Source organism: Antechinus flavipes, chromosome 2 (assembly GCF_016432865.1).
Source record: "Antechinus flavipes isolate AdamAnt ecotype Samford, QLD, Australia chromosome 2, AdamAnt_v2, whole genome shotgun sequence".
Taxonomy (NCBI): Eukaryota; Metazoa; Chordata; class Mammalia; order Dasyuromorphia; family Dasyuridae; genus Antechinus; species Antechinus flavipes.
The window spans coordinates 526,597,021-526,621,120 of record NC_067399.1 but is presented as its reverse complement, the minus strand read 5'-3'; the positions used below and the strand labels follow the sequence as shown (position 1 = coordinate 526,621,120).

Below are 24,100 nucleotides of genomic sequence, written 5' to 3'. Positions count from 1 at the left end.
TTCTGTGAGTCACAGAGAACTGTTGATACAGCCAAGAGTCGACAATATTTACTTGATAGTTAAGTTTAAAAAAAAAAAAAAGACACCAGGAGACAATATCCACAATAAAACTACTCACAACCCAATGAAAGTTAACAAGAGAAACAAATAAAATATCAGAAATGTATAGAAAAAACATTATGGCCAAATACACAATAGAGAATCATGAAAGAAAAATATGTTCAGGGGATGAAGCCAAGATGGTGGAGTAAAGACAGAAACTCTCAATTTTTCCTCCAACTGCTCCAAATTCTTTTAAATAATGACTCAACAAATTTTAAAGCATCAGAACACCCAAACAGATAGAATAGAACATTTTCCAGCCAAAAACAACTTAAAAAGTCAGTAGAAAAGGTCTATGACAACAGAGTGGGAGTCCAGTGTATAGTCCTGGGGCAGTGTAGTCCCTGGCTCAGTCCTGGATCCAGAGTCAGCAAAGCAGGACCTCTGAATCAGAGACAATACTGGTGACTTCAAGACCTCTTAGCACAGAGTCACCAAAAAGGATCTGGAAGGTCAGCATAAAAAGTCTAATAGTGAGGCAATTCCAGGGGAGAAAGGAGTGCTTGTGGTCAGGTCTCCAGAAGGATCTCTGAATACAGTTTCACAAAATCCCTGAAGCAATGGTACTGTGCACTTTCCACACTGGAAACTGAGCCCTACTTTAACAAAAATTAAAAAGCCAAGTAAAGAGCAGACAACAAAAAAAGTTCTGACCTTAGAAAGTTACTGTGGTGACAAGAAAGATCAAAATGCATATACAGAAGATAACAAAGACAAAGATCCTACATCCAAAGCCTCTAAGATAAATAAGAATGGGTCTCAGCTATGGGAGAATTCAAAAAGTATTATGAAAATCAAGTAAAAGAGATAAGGAAAAAATAGGAAAAGAATTGAGAGAATGTAAAAGGAAATGCAAACAGCTGATGAGAAGAAGAATATGTTAAAAAACAAAATTGGCCAACTGGGAAAGTAGACACAAGAACTCATAGAGGAAAATAATTTCTTCTTCTTTTTTTTTTTTTTGAGGAAAATAATTTCTTAAAAAAATAGAATTCAGCAAATGGAAACTAATGACTTTTTTTTTTTTTTTTGAGATTGGACCACAGGCCATGTGGCTTTATTTTTTTTCCTTTAAATAAAGATTGTTTCTTTTTTATTTAATAACTTTTTAGTGACAGAACCCATGCCAGGGTAATTTTTAATAACATTATCTCTTGCACTCACTTCTGTTCCAACTTTTCCCCTCCCTCTTTCCACCCCCTCCCCCAGATGGCAAGCAGTCTTATACATGTTAAATAGATTACAGTATATCCTAGATACAATATATGTGTGCAGAACCGAACAGTTCTCTTGTTGCACAGGGAGAATTGGATTCAGAAGGTATAAATAACCCGGGAAGAAAAACAAAAACGCAAACAGTTTATATTCATTTCCCAGTGTTCTTTCTTTGGGTGGAAACTAATGACATTATGAGAAATCAAGATATAATAAAGCAAAACCAAAAAAGAAAAAACATAGAAAAACATGAAATATCTCACTGGAAAAACAACTGGCCTGGAAAATAGATCCAGGAGAGAGAATTTAAAAATTATTGTTATATTTTAAAGTCATGAACAAATAATAGAGCCTTTCCATCATCTTTCAAGAAATTATCAAGGAAAACTGTCCTGATATTCTAGAACCAGAGGTTAAAACAGAAATTGAAAGAACCTATCAATCCCTCTTAAAGACACCCCAAAATGAAAACTTCCAGGAATGTTATAGCCAAATTCTGGAACTCCCAGATCAAATTAAAAAATATTGCAAGGATCCAGAAAGAAATAACTCAAGTATAGTGGAACCACAGTCAGGATTGAACCACAAGATTTAGCAGGTTCTATTTAAAGGACCAGAGAGTTTGGGAATATGATATTCCAAAGAGCAATGGAGCTAATATTACAACCAAGAATCACCTACCCCACAAAACAGTATAATCATTCAGGAGAAAAAGGTAGATATTCAATGAAATAGAGGATTTTCAAGCATTTCTGATGAAAAGACCAAATGGAAATTTTGATTTTCAAATACAGGACTCAAGAGAAAGATAAAAAGGTAATCAAGAAAAGTGATAGCACAAGGACTTAATTAGGTTTATCTGTTTACATTCCTTCTTGGGAAGATGATACTTTAGAACTTTCTCATTATTATGGCGGTTTGAAGGAGTATGTATAGACAAAGGGCACAAGTGTTGAATTGAATGTAAAGGGATAATATCTTAAAATGATGAAATGAAGAGGTGAGGGAGGAATGTACTGGCAGAAAGAGAAAGGGACAAGTGGAATGGTATAAATTTTCTGCCATAAAAGAGGCAAGAAAAAGCTTTTTCAGTGAAGGGGAAATGGGGGAGGAGAAGGGCAATGAATGAACCTTACTCTTGTCAGAATTGGCTCACAGAGGAAATAACATATATATACTTAATATGGATATAGAAATCTATCTTATCCTGCAGAATAATAGGAGGGGAATACAATGGTTGAAAGGGGAGAATAATAAGAGAGGGCATTTTGAGGGAGGGAGTGGGCAATAGCAAAACTCTTTGCAGGACAGAGAGGTAAAAGAAGAAAGAGAATAGAATAAATGGAGGGAAATACCGTTAGTAATAGTAATTATAAAAATGATTTTGAAGCAAGTTTCTCTGATAAGGTGTTATTTTTCAAACAGAGGGAACTGAATCAAATTTATATCAAAAAAATAAGAGCTATGCCTCAAATGGCAAATGATCAAAAGATATAATCTATGTCAAAGGGCTATAAATTCATGTATATATTTTGACTTAACAATACCAGTGCTAGGCATGAATAACAAAAGAGATTTTTTTTTAAAGAAAAAGAATCTATACATACAATAATATTTGTAGCAGCTTTCTTAGAGCAAAACATTGGAAATTGAGAGGTGCCTATCAACTGAGCAATGGCTGAATAAAGTTTGGTATGTGATTGTCATGGAATATAATGACAAGCAGGATGCTCTCAGAATAAAACCTGAAAAGTTCTCCATGAATTTAAGCAAAACGAAATGGACTGTATACAAAGTAATAGCAATGGTTTTGGGATGAGCAACTGTAAATGACTTTGCTACTCTCAGCAGTACAATGATCCATGACTATTCTGAAAGATTTATGATAAAAATATTCTACCCATACCCAAAAAAGAAACTGATTTTGTCTGAATACTTTCTGTCTTTCTCTTTGTCTCTGTCTTTCTGTCTCTCTCTCTGTCTGTCTCTGTGTCTTTCTGTCTCTCTCTTTTCTCTCTCTTTTAACTTTATTTTTGAGGGCTTTTTTTATTAGGAGGGAAGATCTATTTTTTTTTACAACATGACTTTAATGAAGATGTTTGGTCTAACTTCATATGTGGTTTCCTAATGGGGTTTGGGGGTGGGGATAAGACAGCATATCTGGAACTCAAAGTTTTAAAAATAAATATAAAAAATGTTTTAAATGTACCTGGAAAATATTAAATAAATAGATGCCCAAAGAAAGAAAAAAGAAAAGTACATGAAGCATCTATGAAAGCCAAAGTATAGTTGAAATAAATATAATGGTAGCTAACAATAACTTAAGCTTAATGAACAGTTAAGAGCAATTTATGGGCTTGAATTGTTGGGGTGGAACACATTGGCACAGAAAGGAAAAAGCTAGATATATGCAGGAGATAGTAAACAGGTCATTTTAGCTTATATGAAGATTATGAGCTATGTGCAATGAGGCTAGAAAAGGGAGCAACAATTTTTGGAGAGTCTTAAATTTATGATGAACAACATTTTTCTTTTTTTGCTCTCCCTAATATGTTACTGATAGTTATTTTATATTCTGTTGAATGAAGGAACAGAGCAAAAGACACTTGAAAAAATTATTTTGTCTATAGGAACATTACAGTATGAGTTAAATTTAAGAAAGAATTCCCTTTAAAAAGGTTGCTATAAATTTAATAGGTTATAGAGTAGCTAAACAGTCTCTTCTCAGAGTGTGGTGCAGATGTGGTTGAGACTAATGTAAAGTATAAGGTGCCTAAGGTACTTTTTATTCTCAAGATTCTTAGGCACAAATACTTCTTCATCCATTACTTTTAGGTAAAGGGCATACAATAACATACTTCTAAAATGGGAGAGGGAGAAGGAAAGCAAGAAAAAGTTAGTGAAGGAGAGTGAGGGGGAGAAAGAAAAAGAAAGAATAAAAAGGCAGAAGGAAGGGACCAGAGGAGGGAGGAAAACAGTGAGTTCCTGTGATGATTTTTAAACTGAATCACAAATTCTCACTTTTATCAGATAAATCCAATTTATTTGATTTTCTCACCTTTCTGTACTTCTTTGTCAGTAGAGTCCAAGATTGTTTCCCATAAACATATTCTACTGCTATTTTTTAAGCTGTCTTTAATTCTGTGGTTTTTAAGAATGGATAATGGTTCAAAGATTGTAGCTTTTAAAAAGCAATTTCAGTTGCTGTTAAAGATATTGCAGAGGATATTGGGGGAAGGAAGCCAAGACTTTCAAGGAACATTAAAGCCCAAAATGAAATAGGATCAGTCATATCAAAACACAAAGTGAAAACATCAAAAACCAACAAACTATTTCAAAAAAAAAAAAAAAAACAGCCCAATTAAACTTATTAAAGCAAGTAAAATCATTCAGAGCACTCCAGCAATTGGGTCATATATTTCTTGAAGTGTGAAAAACTTGACTCAGAGGTTAAAAAAAATAACAATCATTTCTATAAAGAAGAAAAAAGTTTGTCATGGGGTAAGGCAATACAAGGACTGGAGTACTAAAAAATTGATGTAAATCACTTTTTAAATTCAAACCATTGTCAAAATTAGAAGTCTTTAAGATCTGCAAATTTTATCAAATTATTAAACATTCACCCTTAGAAACATTTGGGAGACTTTTAAAAAAAATTTCCTTTAGTTGTAGAAGTCTTGATCCCATTGAAGGGATGATGAACCCTGATGAATATATTGATGTAGCTCCCATTTCTGGGTCAGAATGACTCTGGCATCTTCCTGGAAGGAAGAAGGGGAGATACCTGCACTAGGGGGATACCAGCACTTTCTGACTCTCAGACAACTATTAGATACTGTGGTATAACAGTGCAACATGCCACAAAAAGGTAAGGAATCTTAGCTAAGGGCTGAAGAAAAACACTTTTCAATACCCTAGAAGGCTATACTGAAAAGGGCTGAAACTCTTAAAAGATGTGCTTGAATCAGACAACCAAGCACTTAAGGGTAATTACCTATTGGACAATGATTCTATTAGTATATAATTGGAAAAACGGCCCTTCTCACTGTTCCATGCTTGTAGGTAAGGATCAAGAGGTAGGGTAAGAAAGGCGAGAGAAGTTCACTTTACAGCAGGATGAGGAGAAGAGAGGTTGGTGGAGAGCTTGTGGCAGTTTGTCCATCTCCTTCACTTCTCCCCCTAAAGACTAAGAACTTTTGCTTCTCCTGACTCCAGCTGATTCTGAGACCTCCAGGGAGCTAACCCAGACTTTACACTATATTGAAGACTAGATTTAGAAATATGGACAGTTCACAAATATGTAAAACAACCAATGTAATAAATTCGTGGTTTCATGATGGAGAATTAAATATTTGTCAATATTTTGTAAATCCAATGCCATATATAAAACATGATTGTGACAAAAGGAGGAAATAATACATTTTAGTAAGTTTTTTTAAGACTGATTACATATCAGTTCATTCAACTATTTTATTTTACTCTAGTTGACTTACATATTTTGAAGGGTTATCCAAGTTTTACTTATCATGACTAACAATTTTATACCAAGAGAATAACAAAATCAGTTCTTATTACTAATTTATAGAGTACTTTCTAAAGAAAAAAATGAAACTTTTTGGTCTCATGTATATTTGCCTTATTTATTCCCTCAAAAATCACTTTGTTGCATACTGCATACTCACAAATAAAATTTTTCATCCCAGACTGGATTTAAGTTTCCAAAAATAGTTTTAGTTCTTCTCTTGTTCTTTCCAACTTGAACTGTAACATATGGATCACTTGATCCTGTTTTGTCCTTAGCCTGTAAGCCTTGGGCAGAAACCACTGAAATAAAACCAAAATGAACGATTTTTACTGTTAAGAAATTCATATAAATATGACAACACACATTTTTCCAATGGTTGGCAGAAGAGAGGAGTATAAATACAGGGAGGCTGGTAAAGTGAATATTTAATTAGACTTAGTTACTCCACTGTACTCCTTTGTTTTATTTCTGAGTAATGTTTCTTACCCTAGAACACAGTATTGCTACCTCAGTCCAAAGGATGTCCCATTGGTTCTTCAAACTCAACAAGTTCCATAAACACATTTCTCTTTTTGGTTTTATTAATTTTTATCAGTGTCCCCATTATTCACTTAGTCTCCTGTGTTGGAAAAACAATGTTTTTGACTGTTCCCTCCCCAAATGGTTTATCACATCCTCTCTTTCCCACTCTCATCATCATAGTACAAGCCTTTATAATTTCCTGAATATGCTATTATCACAAACTCCTAATTGGTCTATTACTCTTTCTTTCCATTCCAGTTTTTCCTTTCTACTCTTCTCAAAATGATCTTGTTCAAGTATAGATCTAATTATATCACTCCTCAACTTGAAAATATTCACTGATACCCAATCTCCATAACCCAAATGTCAAATTCCTTTGCCAGTCCTACAAAACCTAATGTCATCAATCAATGTATCCATATTTTTCTCATATTCCCTTGCATGTATTATGTGATGTCATGTGTGTCTCCTAAACACATCTTATGCTTTTCTTCTTCCAGAATTTGCTCATGCTATTCTCTATGTCCACAAGTACTGGAAAGAACATTGGATTTAAGATATAATTAGATTGAAATCCTACTTCTGCTACTTAACATTTCAATGACTTAATGCAAATCACTTTACTACCTAAGGCCTCATTTTCTCCCCCTACAGAATGAAAGAATTGCACTAGGTCATCTCTAAAGTCCCATTCAAATTTAAATTCTATGACTTCTATGCTCTCTCTCCTCCTCTTCAACTATTAAATTATTATTTATCTTTAAAAGAATAATTCAAATTACTTTTCTTCCATGAAACTTTCAGTGATTCCACATTTTCCCCTGCTCCCAATTTATATCAGTAATGATATTTTGATACTTGGATCTTACCTTCAGTTTTCATCTATCTCCCAAACTTTTCAGATAATATCTTGAATTCTAAGTTATCTATGTAAGTGTCACATTCACTTAATAATAAGCTACAAAATTTAATATTTATATCTCCAGTGCCTGATATAGTGATCTGTACATAATTTAAAAAAAAATCTTAAAATGAAGTTTAATTAATGTACATAATATAATCTTTGGAAAACAAATGGTAATGAATGAAATATTATTTAGGATTATGTCACTATTTTTGGTCATTGCACCTGAAGATGTACTCAAGCTTTGCTATATCTACATTATCATGGATTTAACCCAGGATAGAGGCCATAAAGTCCTACTAATCCTTCCTCCCCTCCTCCCCCTTTTCCTTTTTTTTTTTCTTTTACTAATGTAAAAAAGAGGATCTGAAATTAAAAAATATATATGATATTCTTTTTCTTTTTCAAAAATATTACCAATGCTATCACTTCTCAGAGATCCCTTTCCCCCACCCCACCCCTGCCAATTGTCTTAAGTACAGTCAAGCAAAACAATGTTTTCAATCCCGTTTAGTCATGTCCAACTCTTCATGAGCCCATCTGAGGTTTTCTTGGCAGAGATACTGGGGTGGTTTGCTATTTCCTTTTAGAGTTCATTTTACACATGAGGAAAGTGAGCCAATTAGGATTACAATTTGTTCAGGATCACACAGCTAGTAAGTGTCTGAGGGCAGATTTGAACTCAGGAAAATGAATTTTCCTGACTCCAGGCCTAAATACTCCATTCACTATTACACTTAGTCCCCTCCCCAAAATCAAGACATTGTTTGTATCTGAAATTGTATGCTTCATTCTAGATCTAGAAAATGCCAGCTTTCTGTTAAGAGGTAGGAAATGCACTTCACTAATCAGTGTTCTCAGGCACCCTAATAAGGACACTGATTAAAATTCCAGAGAAATTAAAGGAGTTAGGTAGTAAATGTCAAAGCCTGAACCTTTCCTTTGTACCACATGGGCTGACAATATAAAAATTGTCCATTTTGCCTCCAGAAGATAATTTAAAATAAGTAGTAGATATTAGCAAGCTATAATACATAACCAATGTTGAATTGTTTTTCAGTTGTGCCTAATTCTATGTGTCCCCATTTGGGGTTACTTTGGCAAAGATAACAGTTTGTCATTTCCTTCTGCAACTCATTTTGCAGGTAAGGAAACTGAGGCAAACAGGGTTAAGCGGCTTGCCCAAAGTCACACATCTAGTGCCTAAGACTAGAATTAAACTTAAAAAGAAAATGATGCTTCCTGATTCAAAAACCCTGTGCTGCTCCTTCACAGTAAATAAATAAATAAATATAAAGAACTAACACAAAAGATATCAAAAATAGATGGCCATTATACATGCTCCATTTGCAAACTTCTATCAGGAAAACTCAAAAAAGTGCTTTCCCATTACACTGAGTGGATTCTTTAAACAAATCTTTGGAACAACATGGACAAGAGTAGTTACAAAAGGATCAGGAATGAACCATTCTCTTATTGCAAGTAAAATGACTGATGAGATCATAAATCCATTTAAATGTTTATTAATAATATAGTGAATTAAAGTATATTTGTTGGTGGACAATGCACTCAGTTATAGAATCTCTGTTCAACCTCCCACTCAATAATTACCTATGTGACATTCAGCAAATAATTTGATTTCTCTAGGCCAATTTTGTTATATGTAAAATAAGGGAGCCAAGTGTCACTAAGATCTTTCTAGTCCTAACTTTTATAATTCTCCTATACTTATGAATTAAATGATTCTACTGTCTGATCAAATTGAACAGGTAAGAACAAAATCTTCAAGTTATTTTTCACTATGTAAAGTCAGCACAAGAACCTTGAGTAGAGTTTTCAAGATTCAAAAGTAGTTATTCTTAGTGACATAGGAAAGTGGAGAAGATTCTAAATATTAGACTCAGGAAAAAATATATATAGACTATCTTGAACTTCAATGCTCATGTGCTAAATGCAGGTGATTTTTTTTAAAGAAACCCACTGAAAACATTAATTATTATCGCAATTTAGCAATGGCACACAAAAGTGGCATCTTTTACAATTTATCTGGTGCCCAAAATAGACATTTAAACATTTGAGTTTAATTCTTTACAGATACTGTAGTCCATAATTTCATACCTAAGAACACCAATAAATATATTAATATGACAAAGTTGGCCCTGAAAGAAGGTTAGGGATATTAATGAAAATTTGCAATCTCCTAAAGTCAATCTAATCTTCTCTCCCTGTTAAAAAAAAAAAAAAAAAAAAAAGGAAATAGCCTCAAGTATAAAACAAAAAATTATCTTTAGGCTAAAAGGAATGACTTTCTTTTCTTTACATGTGGTTTGTGTTATAATTTGATGACAAATAGAAAACTTATGTTTGATGTAGTGTGATAACTATGCATATTTTAGATTTTAATTTTAAAATTTTTGCATTTCTGAATCACAAAATGTTAGAACTCATTATCTTTCCCCATAAAACCCTCCCCCTCCTACCTTTCCTATTATAGTAGAGAACAACACCAATCCTATAAGTACTTCAGTCAGATTCCTCAATATCTCTTACTCCACATATCCCATCTGTTGCCAAGACCTGTCAATTTTACCTTTGAAGCATCTCTCCAGTATGTTTCCTTCTCTCCTCCACACTGCTTACCCCTCTAGTGCACTGAAGAACTTGTAAATGTCCTTTCTCTAACACAGCACTCTGAAGTAATCACAATACTCCAGGTATTCTCTGACCAAGAGATAGCATGGTGGCAAAACTTCTCCTTTGTCTGGATTTTATTATTATTGTCATTTTTATTGTTATTAACTATTTGATGTACTTTTCCTATCGAAACTTATTTGTTTTTTGCTGTAATTCCCAATGTTTCAGATAAAAATCTTATTATGAAATAACCATAATGATAAAAACTAATATTTATATAACTTTGTACAGCTTTCAAAGTATATTATATATATATATACACACACATATATATAATCTCATTTGAATCACACAACCTAAGAAATATGTTTTATTATCTGTTTTAAAGATGAGAAAAATTGAGTCTGACAGAAGTTGTCACACATCTATTGAGTTTTTGAAACATGATTTAACTCCAGCCTTCCCATATTGAAATCCAAAATGAGATCTATTTTATTTGATCTTCTCACCTGTAATGGTTATTTTTGCTGACCATTTAGATGTCCCATCCAATACACTTTGTTTGGCAGCCTTTGTATATTGTACAAAGTCTTCTTTCGAAACTTGGAACATTTCCTGAATCACTTCAAACACTTCTGGTCTATTTCTCTCTCTTATCTTCATCCGTTCTTTCATGGCTGTAATTATTGTCTGAGTCTTATCTTCAGCACCATGCTTAGAACTCTTCTCGGCAGCTCCTAAGATAAACCGTTAAGCATTATCAGTGTACTAAATTTTTTATTGTTGCACATCTATTTTGCATCTGTTGCTCTGCCTGGCTTCAACTCCATCAAACATAATACCTTTGAATCAGGTACCCCCAGAGGTCTCATAGCCATACTTTCTGGTTCTTTGTGTATATTACATTCCCACTGTTCCACCTCTGGTCTTATAAATTGCTTGAGGGGAGGGTCTTTCTCTGTGTCTCTGCCTCTCTCTGTGTCTCTGTGTCTCTGTTTCTCTCTCTCTCTCTCTCTCTCTGTCTGTCTCTGTCTGTCTGTCTGTCTCTCTGTCTCTGTGTCTGTCTGTCTGTCTCTGTCTCTGTCTCTCTCTTTCTTTCTTTTCTCTCTCTTTGTTAATTTTATCCCTTTTAGCAGAGGGCCTAATACATAGAGAACACTCAACAAACATTTATTGGGTTGGATGGATGAAAGAAATAAACATAGATGGATAAATAAGATCATCCTATTATGAAAAGGCATAAAGAATATTATTACAATGTCATTTGAGAGAGAGAGCATGTTATAAGCTCAATGTTTATTTCATAACATTTTCTTTACTTTCATTGGTCATCTGTCTTTGATATATTAGAGGGAAGAAAGGGAATAATAATCTATATAGTATCTATTATGTATCAAGCACTGTGCTCAGCACCTCACTAATATATCTCCTTTGTTTCTCACAACAACCTGTTGAGACTGGTGAAGTTATTATTCCCATTTTGCAGTTGAGGCAAACAGAAGCTAAATGACTTACCCAGGTCACATAAGCTAGTAAGTCTTTGGCACTGAACTGGAATTTATTCAGCATTATCCACTGCATAACCTACCTGCCTTGAAGCCATATGTATTTGTCTACCACTGCAATACCTGCATCTAGCCATATATTGACTACATAAAATTATGTTGCTACTATAGCCAACACAATAAAGATGCAGTCACTCATCTGCACATCCCCATTTCTCCTACTACCAGGAAATCATGAAGAGAAAAAAAGAACAAGTTCACTCAGTTATAACTATTTACCAATTATGTCTTTATGTTTAATGGGCACACCAACCACATACTAACAATGAAGATAGCATTAAAAGGTCAAATATAGACTTATTTTTTGATCTCTTAAAATAATTCAATTTTATCTCCTAAAATAATGAAATTTAAAATTTTCATTTTTGATAGATACAGTATTTATTTCCTACAGTTTGTAAATTTAAAAAATAAAATTACTAAATGATTAGAACTGCTTAAAAATGATGAATATTATAATTATATGAAGAAATGATTACCTGTTATTTATCTTGACCTAAACACTTAACCTTTTGATATTTTACCAATTATTATATATTATATATGTTACCAATTATCGATTAATATTGATATTAAATTAATAAGTTTTATTTATATTTAAAAAGCAAAAGAATGTTTAAAATTGAAGCATCCTGTTGAAACTAATTTGAAAGAGCAAGTTAAATGCCCATATTTTTAATGTGCATTAGAACAGATGCACAATCACAACTTGTGCATACTAAAATATTAAGAATATTTGTAGCAAGTTAATAATACAATACATACATTTATATGGTATAATTAACTTAAAATGGTTTTAAATTGCTGTAATTACATAGTTAATGATCTTTAGGAAAGTGGTAAAATGAAAGATTCTGGTCAAATTTAGTTCCATTTCCAAAATAGCGAGAAATTCACTAAATGTAATAAAAAAAACCAAACATTTTAAGGTAAAAGGACCTCATCAGATTGAAACAACAACAATAACAAGCTATGGTGTTTGTATGTATGTATGCATGTATGTACCATTAAAATAACTTGACTGAGGAATGAGGATAGAGGAAGAGAAAATAACTTAAAATTTAACTGATTCCTAGAAGAACATAATACAACAAAATTACAACAATTTTCTCAGTACTTTAACTCAAGAAGCATAAAAGGAAAATATCTTAAATTACTGGAATCAGAGATCTACATATATGGTCTAAAATCTGTTGATCCAAAGCAGAGGGGGAAAAACCACATACAATACACCTCATAATCAAACTTCCAAAGTTCAGTAAAGCAAGCATAACAATCTATTTCAGAGATAGTTAAAAGAAATAGGCAAAGAAATTAAATCATCTTTAATGAACAAATACTATGTTTATCTATATATAGTTCATCTTGGTATAGATATATTCATGTATAAATATGTATATACACATGCTAGATATATGTACACATATAAATATGTATATACACACCATATATATGTCTATGTGTGTATATGTATGTACATATGTACATATACACACACACACACATACATTAAATGGCAAAAAGTACTTAAAGTTAAAACTAATTAAATTACAGGAAGACCAAGACAGTAAGACAATATTTGTGGAAGATATTAATGAGTTTTTCAGACTTAGACAAATATTATAAAAGATAATTGGGAAAGAAGCTAAGGATCTGAATAAAATATTCAAAAATAGATATGAAATCTATTTGGTGGTTACCAAATAAGAAATTAATATTATGCTATTTTTTTAGTATAGTACAACACATTTATTAAAAATGGCCTAAAATACTAGAAGATGAAGAATTCATAAATGAAAAGTGGGATTCATTTAAAGAATAAATGAATTAAAAACTACCATAATAGAAATGAGAACAAATGACTCAGACAATAATAATGAAAAGGTCAAAAGATAATCTAAAGAAATAAATAATTGTAATAAAAAGTGAAAATGAGACACCATGCTAATTTTGGGGAGGTGGTGATAAAGAAGTGTTTAGGGAAATTCTGTGTCTCCAAAGTCCTATTAAAGGAAAAAGAAAAGGGGATAGCGTGATTGTGCAATAGATAGATACATCTATCTTGGAATTATGAAGACTCATCTTCCTAAATTCAAATCTGGTCTCATATACTTACTAGCTATGTGACCCTGGGCAAATCACTTAATCCTGCTGGCCTCAGTTTCCTTATCTGTAAAAATGAACCAGAGAAAGAAATGGCAAACTACTCTAGGATCTAACACCATCACCACCATCATAGTTTGCAAAAATTTTCAAGCAATGAATATTATGATGGAAGCTGGGAGTTAAGGAGAATATATACTCAAAGACCTAAACTTGATACTTTCAAAGATTGTAAACAAAAGAAAAAAGTTCTACAATTCATTTTGAAGGAGTTTACAAACATAAATCAAGTGACATAAAGCTAGTGGATGAAACTAGGACTCAGTCAGACTGATGACAAGTAGAATAACTTGCATTATCTCTTTCCTATCCTGAAATGTAAGTCCTTCCCTGCTTCCCTATTGACTGAGTCCTACAGAATTTATAAACTATCCAGAGTGCCTAATATTCCTAGATGAGTGTGAATCTCACCCTAGATCACATCATTCCATTTTCCTTTGGTGGTCACCTTCTTTAGATTTGTTCAGTCCTTTCACTGACTCCTTATTGGCTGAATACTACCAAAGATTACAGTTTATGTGCAGTCTAATTGCTCTATGTGAGTCTTCACCCCTAATTACATCATTACTTCCTCTCACCTGAGTATAAATCCTTAATTACATCTTCTCTTCAACTTTTTAAGTCTTTACCTCTGATTACATTTCCCTTCCATTAGTTTTTGTTTCCTTTTTCCCTAATAGCTTCTATTTCTCAGATTTCAATTTCATTTTCCTGATTTAAGTTTCATAACTTTATAGAAACTAAACCCTCACCAATTTTTATAATTGAAACAACAAAACTTTAAGCTTTAAATTTTTTCAGACTTTCTGCTTATGATTTTTCTTTTAGATTTTTGGATAATTAAAGTTTATTTCAGTTACTCAAAATCATCAAACACAACCTTAATTTTTGTCTTTTTTTTTTAAGGAAAAAAAATGTGCTTATGATGCAGCTGAGATGCCAAGATATATACAGTCTCTGGAGGTATTCTCCCTCCCCACCAAGTGGGGACCTGGACCACAGAACTCTAATGAGACAATTAGGTTTTATCTAATTCCCATAGGAGCCTTTTCATCCAGAAATTTTACTCTTCTCACACTAGATAAGCATTCCATTCCTACAGGTCCTTTTTTTGATTGATGTGATCCTTTCAGAATTTCTCTTCTAAGACATCATCTTAGACATCATCAGTCATGTTTACTCATTCATTTCCCTGTTACCTGCTCTTGACCCTTCTGACTTACTTTTACCATATAACAACACTCTTCTCATCTAGAAGTTTACCCCTCTTCTTTTGTTTTCTCAACCTGGAGAATCACTTCATGTCTGTGACCACTTGCTCTGGTCGACTCCTGTCAGAATTTGCTTTTTAAGGAAAGTGCCTAAATTAGCTATGTCCACTCCTTAAATTCTCTTTAGGCTCCACTCCTAACACTTGGCTTTTTTCTCCATTGTGCTCAGATGTAAGTAAACTTCTCCATCCCCGCCTACTTTTTAGTTTCTTTGTATATGTTATCTTCTTTTTAAAAATATAAGCTTTTTCAGAGAAGGGGTTGTCTTTGTTTTTGGTTGTATTTCCAGAATTTGACATGATGTCTGACATATATAGTAAGCGCTTAAATGTTTAAGAATTAATCAGCATTGCAAATGAAAGTGGTTTAGCTGTACCAGACCTAACATTATATTTTAGAACAGAACAGCAATTATCAAAACCATTTAGTACTGGCTAAGAAATAGAGTAGTCCATCAGTGAAATAGGTTAGGTTCAGAAGACATGATAGCCAATAACTATAGTATGCTAGTGTTTGATAAACCCAAATATTCCAGCTTCTGGGATTAAAAACTCAGTCTTTGACAAAAATTCCTGGGAAAATTAGAAAACAATGTAGCAGAAACTAGGCATTGACCAAAACTTAACATTCTATGTTGAAATGAGTTCATGATTTAGACATAAAAAGTGATACAAGTTAGAAGGACAAGGGATACTCTTACCTCTCGGCTTTGGAGAAGAAAAGAATTTATGGTTAAAGAAGAACTAGAGAACATTACAAAATGCAAAATGTAAAATTTTGACTATATTAAATTTAAAAGCTTTTGTACAAACAAAACCAGTGAAGCCAAAATTATAAGGAAAGCAAAAAATCTGGGGAAAAAATTTTATATCCAAGAGTTCTGATAAAGGCCTCATTTCTAAAATATAAAGAGAATTGAATCGAATTTATAACAATACAAGCCATTTTTCATTTGATAAATGGTCAAGGGATATGAACTAACAATTTTCAGATGAAGAAATTAAAGCCATCTATAGACGTGAAAAAAAAATCATTATTGATCAAAGAAATGCAAACAGTGTCACTGCATCCCTCTCAGATGTTAGAGGGAATGTAGGAAAACTGTGACACTAACACATTGTTGGTGGAGTTGTGAATGGATTCAACCATTCTAAACAGCAATTTGGAATTATGCCCAAAGGGCTAACAAACTGTGTACACCCTTTGATCCTGCAGTGTCTATACCGAGACTGTATCCCAAAGAGACTGTAAAAAAAGGAAAAGGACTCACATGTGCAAAAATGTTTGCAGCAGCCCTTTATGTAGTGGCAAGGAACTGGAAACTGAGTGGATGCCCAACAATTGGAGAATGGCTGAATAAGTTATGGAATATGAATGTTATGGAATATTACTGTTATAAATGATCAGCAGGATTATTTCAGAAAGGAGAGAGAACAGGGGAGTTTTATATGAACTGATGTTAAATGAAGTGAGAAGAACCAAGAGAACATTGTACAAAGCAACAACAAGAGTATATGATAATCAACTCTGATGGACATGATTCTTTTCAACAATGGTGATTCAGGCCAATTTCTATACACTTGTGATGAAGAAAGCCATCTGCATACAGAAAGAGGATTATGGGAGCAGACTGTGGTTCACAGCATAGTATTTTCATCTTTTTTTATTATTTGCTTGCTTTTCTTTCTTTCTTTCTTTCTTTTTTCTTTGTGTGATCTAATATTTCTTGTGCAACACAAGTGTGGAAATGTCTATAGAAGAAATGCACATGTTTAACATAGATTACTTGCTATCTAAGGAAAGGGCTGGGGGGAAGGGAAGGAGAAAAATCTGGAATACAATGTTTTGCAAGGGTGAATACTGAAAACAATCTTTGCATGTATTTTGAAAATAAAAAAGCTGTTATTTAAAAAAAAGAATTAATCAGCAAGCATCTTATAGTTGTCAGGCATTATGCTACTTTGTAGGGCTACAAATGCAAAATGAAAGCCTACATTCTAGCCAGCAAACCAGCATTCACCACTTGAATACATATAAGAATATACAAATAAGTGGTAAAGAAAAAGGACATCTCTTCAGCAGAGACTGGAGTAAAGAAATATGAATGGAAAATGTTCTCCAGAGGTTTTGTTATGTAAAGTGGAGGGGATGCTCAGAAAACTGCATTTGTTTTTTCCAGTAAATTTGCCAATTGAGACATCATCTTCCTGTTGTCATTGGTTCTCTTTGAGAACAAGAGGCTAAGTTTCTTTTTTTTTAATATTTTATTTTATTTAATAATAACTTTATATTGACAGAATCCATGCCAGGGTAATTTTTTTTTTACAACATTATCCCTTGCACTCGTTTCTGTTCCGATTTTTCCCCTCCCGCCCTCCACCCCCTCCCCTAGATGGCAAGCAGTCCTATATATGTTAGATATGTTGCAGTATATCCTAGATATAATATATGTTTGCAGAACCGAACAATTCTCTTGTTGCACAGGGAGAATTGGATTCAGAAGGTAAAAAAATAACCCAGGAAGAAAAAACAAAAATGCAAATTGTTTACATTCGATTCCCAGTGTTCTTTCTTTGGGTGTAGCTACTTCTGTCCATTATTTATCAATTGAAACTCAGTTCGGTCTCTTTGTCAAAGAAATCCACTTCCATCAGAATACATCTTCATATAATATCGTTGTCGAAGTGTATAATGATCTCTTGGTTCTGCTCATTTCACTTAGCATCAGTTCATGTAAGTCTCTCCAAGCCTCTCTGTATTCATCCTGCTAGTCATTTCTTACAGAACCATAATATTCCATAACATTCATATATCACAATTTACCCAGCCATTCTCCAATTAATGGGCATCCTTTCAATTTCCAGTTTCTAGCCACTACAAACAGGGCTGCCACAAACATTTTGGCACATACAGGTCCCTTTCCCTTCTTTAGTATCTCTTTGGGGTATAAGCCCAGTAGAAACACTGCTGGATCAAAGGGTATGCACAGTTTGATAACTTTTTGGGCATAATTCCAGATTGAAGAGGCTAAGTTTCAATTGAAAGGGTTGATAAGGGGATGGTGATGAGCTTTGAGGACAATAGCAAAGATTTAGACTATGTAAGGAGTAAGCTGAAAATAGTTTTGGATAAGATAGAGGATTTCCTTCCTCCAGTAAAGTCACAGTTGGAATTTGAAAATATAAATTTGTACTAGCAATGACTTAACAAAAAAATTATTTCCACAGAGGAGGCAAGGAATTTGAGAATGAAGAACAGTGCAATATTAATAATAGGATAAAAATTGGGAAGGCAAGTCAGTGAAATCACAGCTCAGATGATGGCCTGGAAGAATAATAAAAAATGGAGGAACTGGAGGTCATAGGAGAAGTGAAGCATATGAAGAGATAAAATGAAAGGAGATTGGGTTCAGGTAAGACAATTTTCACAGTTCATCATGGAATTGGAATATTTGTGGGTGACAGCTCAAAGGATGATCCTTTGTTATATACATCCTTATGTATAACTGATACAAACTGAAAGAATAGGTTGAAGAGAATGAAGACTTTTGAGGCTTTTATTATTGGACTTGGATAAAAACAAGGCTATAGGATTTTACTTACTGAAGACCTGTTATTAGGAAAGAAAAAGCAACAGTGCAAAAAATCAATGCATACAAATTGATTCTGTGAACTATAAATCGACATGAAAGTTTAAGAAATCATAATTTTAAATATACACAATTAAGATTTTATCCAGTAGAAATACACAGCTTACACATTTCATTACTTCATTAGGATTCCAGTTCCTGAAGATAACTATATCCTAAAAATATCAAAAGTAGAATATGAGGGGAACTATCTTGTGAGATTCAGTAGGAAGCCAAAAGGAATCAATGATTTATTTTCTTTGTTTTACTCATGAAAGGGAATCATGAAAGACCATTGATAATTCGCAGTTAGACTACAATTGTGTATCTAAATATCTTAAGATGTTTACATAGAGGGGGGAAAGTTAAGTGAATAATCATTTCTAGTAAAGAGTTTTGTGAAATTTTAAACATTTTCCTTAAATAAGGGTAAATCTTTGAGCTATAAGGAACATGCTTAAGAGCTCTATTTTACATTATGTTAGGCTAAGACTTTCCATTAAACCATCCTAGTTATTTAATTGCTTCATGGATTCAGAGACTTGGACCATTGACATAGCTTCTTGGTCACCTAAATATAAAAAAGCCAGAAAAACCAATGAAGAAGAAATTAAAGCAATAATTGGGAGCTATTTTGCCCAACTGTATGTCAATAAATCTGATAATCTAAGTGAAATGAATGAATACTTACAAAAATATAGATTGCCCAAATTAATAGATGAGGAAAGAAATAAATGACTTAAATAGTCCCATTTTAGAAAAAGAAATTTAACAAACCATTAATGAATTTCCTAAGAAAAAAATCTTCAGGGCCAAATGGATTTACAAAAAACATTCTACCAAATGTTTAAAGAATAATTAATTGCAGTACCATATAAGCTATTTGGAAAAAATAGGGAAGGAGTCCTACCAAATTCTTTTTATGAAACAGACATGGTGCTGATACCTAAATCAACAAAGGCTAAAACAGAGAAAAAAAAATTATAGACATTTCTCTAATGGATATTGATACATAGGAAGAACCTCACATACATTATGGTCAAAAATCGAATTTGAATCCAAGGTTTCTTGACTTCAAGGCCAGTTCTCTATTCATTATACTATGCTGTTTTTCTAAAACAATTCTATTTGAAATTATTATAAACCTGGCTCTTAGCTTCAGAGTTGTACCTTTCAAGAATAAGAGGTCATATACATGACTAGAAAGCAGAACTTGGCCCATATGCAGCAAATATTAAAAATGAGAGCACAAGAGCCTGAAACCAGACTGATATTTAGAATGATTAAGAAGAGATGTATTTAAAAAACACTTTTAGAAAAGCATTTACAGGAAGGGGAAAGAGGACTGTGTAGCAGGAAGAAAGTGTAGACATGATCTAATTGAAAATAATTTTAAAGCCTTTATCCTTACAATTATTCCAACTCTCCTAAAACTCTTAAAAATAACTCCTGGAACATAGTAGGTATTGAATAAATCTACATTAAATTAATAATTGAAAATGTGGAAATTTAAACATCTAAAGGAACTGTAGGGGAACCTTGTTTTGGAGGCTTATTTACATTTCAGTTTGCCAGATGATAGAAAGCAACAATGCCCTACATATATGGTGAATCTCAGGTCATCATATCATTCACATGCTATTTTTTTCCTATTTAGGGCACAATGTTTTTAAGCCTCTTTTTGCTTTTCTTGTGAAAGGCTGTAGGTGGGTGAATACTTGGTGTTTTCTCCCTTTTCCTTTAATTGCCTCACATACAAAATGATCTCATCTACTCCGCCTTTAACTTGTCTTCAAATTCTTCCAAGGAACAGAATTGCAACTCCCTCACTCCCAAAGTCATGCTCTCCCTCCTCCTCCTCCTCTCAAAATCAAAGCCAAAAAGCCCCCACATGTTTTCTTGAAAACAATAGAAGGCTCCAGTTTAATCACAAGGGTGACTGTATATTTAAAATAGGCAGGATGCTTAGACATTATGATCCTGAGTGATATATGGCACTATTTGATCCTGTTAAATGCAAAAGAAAATACTTGACCAGTTAGTGACCCTTTAAGAAATCAGACCAAACAAATTCAATATTAACAAACATTTTACTTCATAGAAAAAAAAACAGAACAAAAAACATCTTTCCTTTCCAATTACCAACTATATTGCTGTTAAACCATTTTATTACTGTATGATAACATGTCAATAACTGTAAGCTATTTGGAAAATAATTTAAACATAAGTACAAAATTTCAAAGGTATTTTCAATATGGTTAGCCAAAGTAATAAATCCATATCAAGAACTTATCACATTTCTGAAAATCATGAGTTTTTAACCTGGAGTCCATGAACTTTGAAAAGCATTTTGATATAATTGGTTTCCTTGATAATTCTTTATATGTGATGCATTCAAAATCATTTTTCTGATAAGGATTCTCCAATACAAAAAAGTCAAGAATGTTGGTTGCTCTAGTGTTCTAATGTTTTTAGATCTGCCTGATGTGGACATTACTCTTGTTAATGAGTTACAATTCACCTGTGCTGGTCTATCTTGTGTTATTTTTGCCTATGCTTCCTATCTAAATTTAATCATACTACTTAATATTTTGGGGGCGTCCCCTGCTTTCTCACAAAAATAAAAGTATGCTGATGGATTTCACACATTATTCAACAATTATTCTTACTGATGAAGTCAAGAAGACATAGGTATTAATCCTGCCTAATGAGATCCTGAGAAAGTCACTTAATCTATTTCAGTATGTTTCCTTATCTGTAAAAATGAGAATAATAACATCTGACTCACAGTTAATGTCAAATGAGGAAATGTATATAAATTTTGTTTTGCAAAATAAATGCTAATTGTCACCAAGATCATCATTATCATCCTCAACTGCACCATTGTCATTAATATCATCATCATCTTCATCATTATCACTGGTGTTACCTTCCAACCTGAGATTTTTTTTTCTGATATAATAATCTAGATATTTGGGAGTCACTTTGTAATCTTTGCATTCCTAAAATTTCAAAATTTTGTAGGAACATAGAAACAGACTTGATGCTGAAAGTGACTTTAGCAGAATCCATTTAGTTTAACTGAATCATTTTTCAGATTAGAAAACTGAGGCTCAACTAAGAGGGGTGACTTCTCTCAGGTCATATAGATGTTAAATAACATTTTTTAATTTTTAAATGGCTATTTTTAAAAAAAGAATACTTTCTTATCAAACTGTGCATACCCTTTGATCCAGCAGTATTACTACTGGGCTTATATCCCAAAGGGATCATAAAGAAGGGAAAGAGATCTGTATGTGCACGAATGTTTGTGGCAGCCCTGTTTGTAGTAGCCAGAAACTGGAAACTGAATGGGTGCCCATCAATTGGAGAATGGCTGGGTAAATTGTGGTATATGAATATTATGGAATATTATTGTTCGGTAAGAAATGACCAGCAGGATGATTTCAGAAAGGCCTGGAGAGACTTACTCGAACTGATGCTGAGTGAAATGAGCAGGACCAGGAGATCATTATATACTTCAACAATACTATACAATGACCAATTCTGATGGACCTGGCCATCCTCAGCAATGAGATGAACCAAACCAGTTCCAATGGAGCAATAATGAACTGAACCAGTTATGCCCAGGGAAAGAACTCTGGGAAATGAATGACTAAGAATCATTACATTGAATTCCCAATCCCTATATTTTTGCCTGCCTGCATTTTTGATTTCCTTCACAGACTAATTGTACAATATTTCAGAGTCTGATTCTTTTTGTACAGCAAAATAATGATTTGATCATGTATATTTATTGTGTATCTAATTTATACTTTAATATATTTAACATCTACTGGTCATCCTGCCACCTGGGGGAGAGGGGAAGGGGAAGGAGGGGAAAATTTGGAACAAAAAGTTTGGCAATTGTCAATGCTATAAAATTACCCAAACATATAACTTGTAAATAAAAGGCTATTTAAAAAAGATAATTAAAAAAAGAGAGAGAGAACACTTTCAGATAAAGCAAAGTTATGAAAAATTATGGAAACTATGGAAAGAAATTATGAATATATTCCTGTAGATTAAAGTAAGGCATCCTGTTTATTAGGTTGTTTTCCACCCAATAAAAGCAAGTAAACAGAAGGAATTAGAATATAGTATTCATGTGGAATCCAGGTTGAGTAGGTCTCACAAGGTTCACAAATTGGGAGGGAATTTCTGAACAGTTGTTATGGGAACCATGGGTACTGAGTAACCAGAGGGAAATGAAATATAAAAAAAGGAAAGTAGGAGGGCACTAAAAATAACTACATAATATAAATAATAATAATAATAAATTGTGAAAAATGATTGTGAACACATTGTGAAAGAGATTATGTGATTTACTTAAGCTCACACAGTAAATGTCAAATACGTGATTCACACTCATGTATTTCCAACTCAAATTCCAGCATCATATTTACTTAATCCATAACTGAACAGGAATCTTGAAAAGAGGCTTTAAGAAAAGATCATCTAGCTTTTATTTAAGGACTTTTAGTGATAAAGAACCCACTGCTCAAACTTTTTAAACAGGGGCCAATTCACTGTCCCTCAGAGTGTTGGAGGGCTGGACTATAGTAAAAATAAAAGCTTTGTTTTGTGGGTCTTTAAATAAAGAAACTTCATAGCCCTGGGTGAGGGGGATAAACGTCCTCAGGTGCTGCATGTGGCCACTGGCCGCAGTTTGAGGACCCCTGTTAGGCAGTTTATTCCATGTGGCCCTATCAATATTCTTTACTGTACTAGATGAATAATTCTCTAAAAAATACTCCTGAATTCAAGGCATGCCTCTACTGAATAGCTATTAAACAAAATAATAGCCTATTTCACAGGATTGCTATGAAAGTCAAATAAGGTAGTACCTGAAAAGTGTTTTCTAAATTTTAAATGTTATCTACTATTTGTTATTATTATTATTCCTACTACTACTACTACTACTATCATTATTAGCAAAACCATAACTATAATCTTTGGAAAGTCATAATTTCTGGGTCTAACTTTACTTATCTATATGGTTTTGCTAATAAAACCATAACTGTAATCTTTGGAAAGTCATAATTTCTGGGTCTAACTTTACTTATCTATAAATAGAGTAATATGTACTTGGTCTACTTACTTAACAGGGTTACTGATAGATCCAATGAGAATATGTATATGAAAGAGCTTTAGAAATTATAACTCTTGTGCCAAATATAGGTATTTTAAAAACATGATTACTCTGAAAACCAAGAGGCAAACAATATTCGATTTAAGGTACACTCTTCTCCATTTCCTTAGATAAATTGACCATCATTAACACAATTTTTTGCCCATTTTTAAAAACATTGAAAGTGGCAATATTTTATTCTGGCAAATGCTATGCACACTGAGTTGAACTGAAATTGTTTCTGAAAGGTTAATAAAGCAAACAATGGAAGCAAAACTCTGAACTAGTAATTCATTGAAACAATGACTATAAAAGAGAATATTAATAATAAAGTAAGGTGACATGTCTTACAGGCATTTCTTTTGCGAGCATGACAATATGACAGTGCCTTTATCTCAAAG

General features: G+C 33.0%; 1 protein-coding gene across 1 annotated transcript in view; it reads right to left on the bottom strand.

Annotated features, from left to right (window-relative positions):
• The window catches only part of UNC13C (unc-13 homolog C), a 744,392-nt gene that overhangs the window by 416,214 nt on the left and 304,078 nt on the right, over positions 1 to 24,100 (bottom strand). The window contains exons 8-9 of the mRNA XM_051980682.1: positions 10,412 to 10,639; positions 6,000 to 6,141 (exon numbers count right to left, since the gene is read on the bottom strand). Of these exons, the coding sequence (XP_051836642.1) occupies positions 6,000 to 6,141; positions 10,412 to 10,639 (370 nt within the window). The remainder of the gene's footprint in view (positions 1 to 5,999; positions 6,142 to 10,411; positions 10,640 to 24,100) is intronic.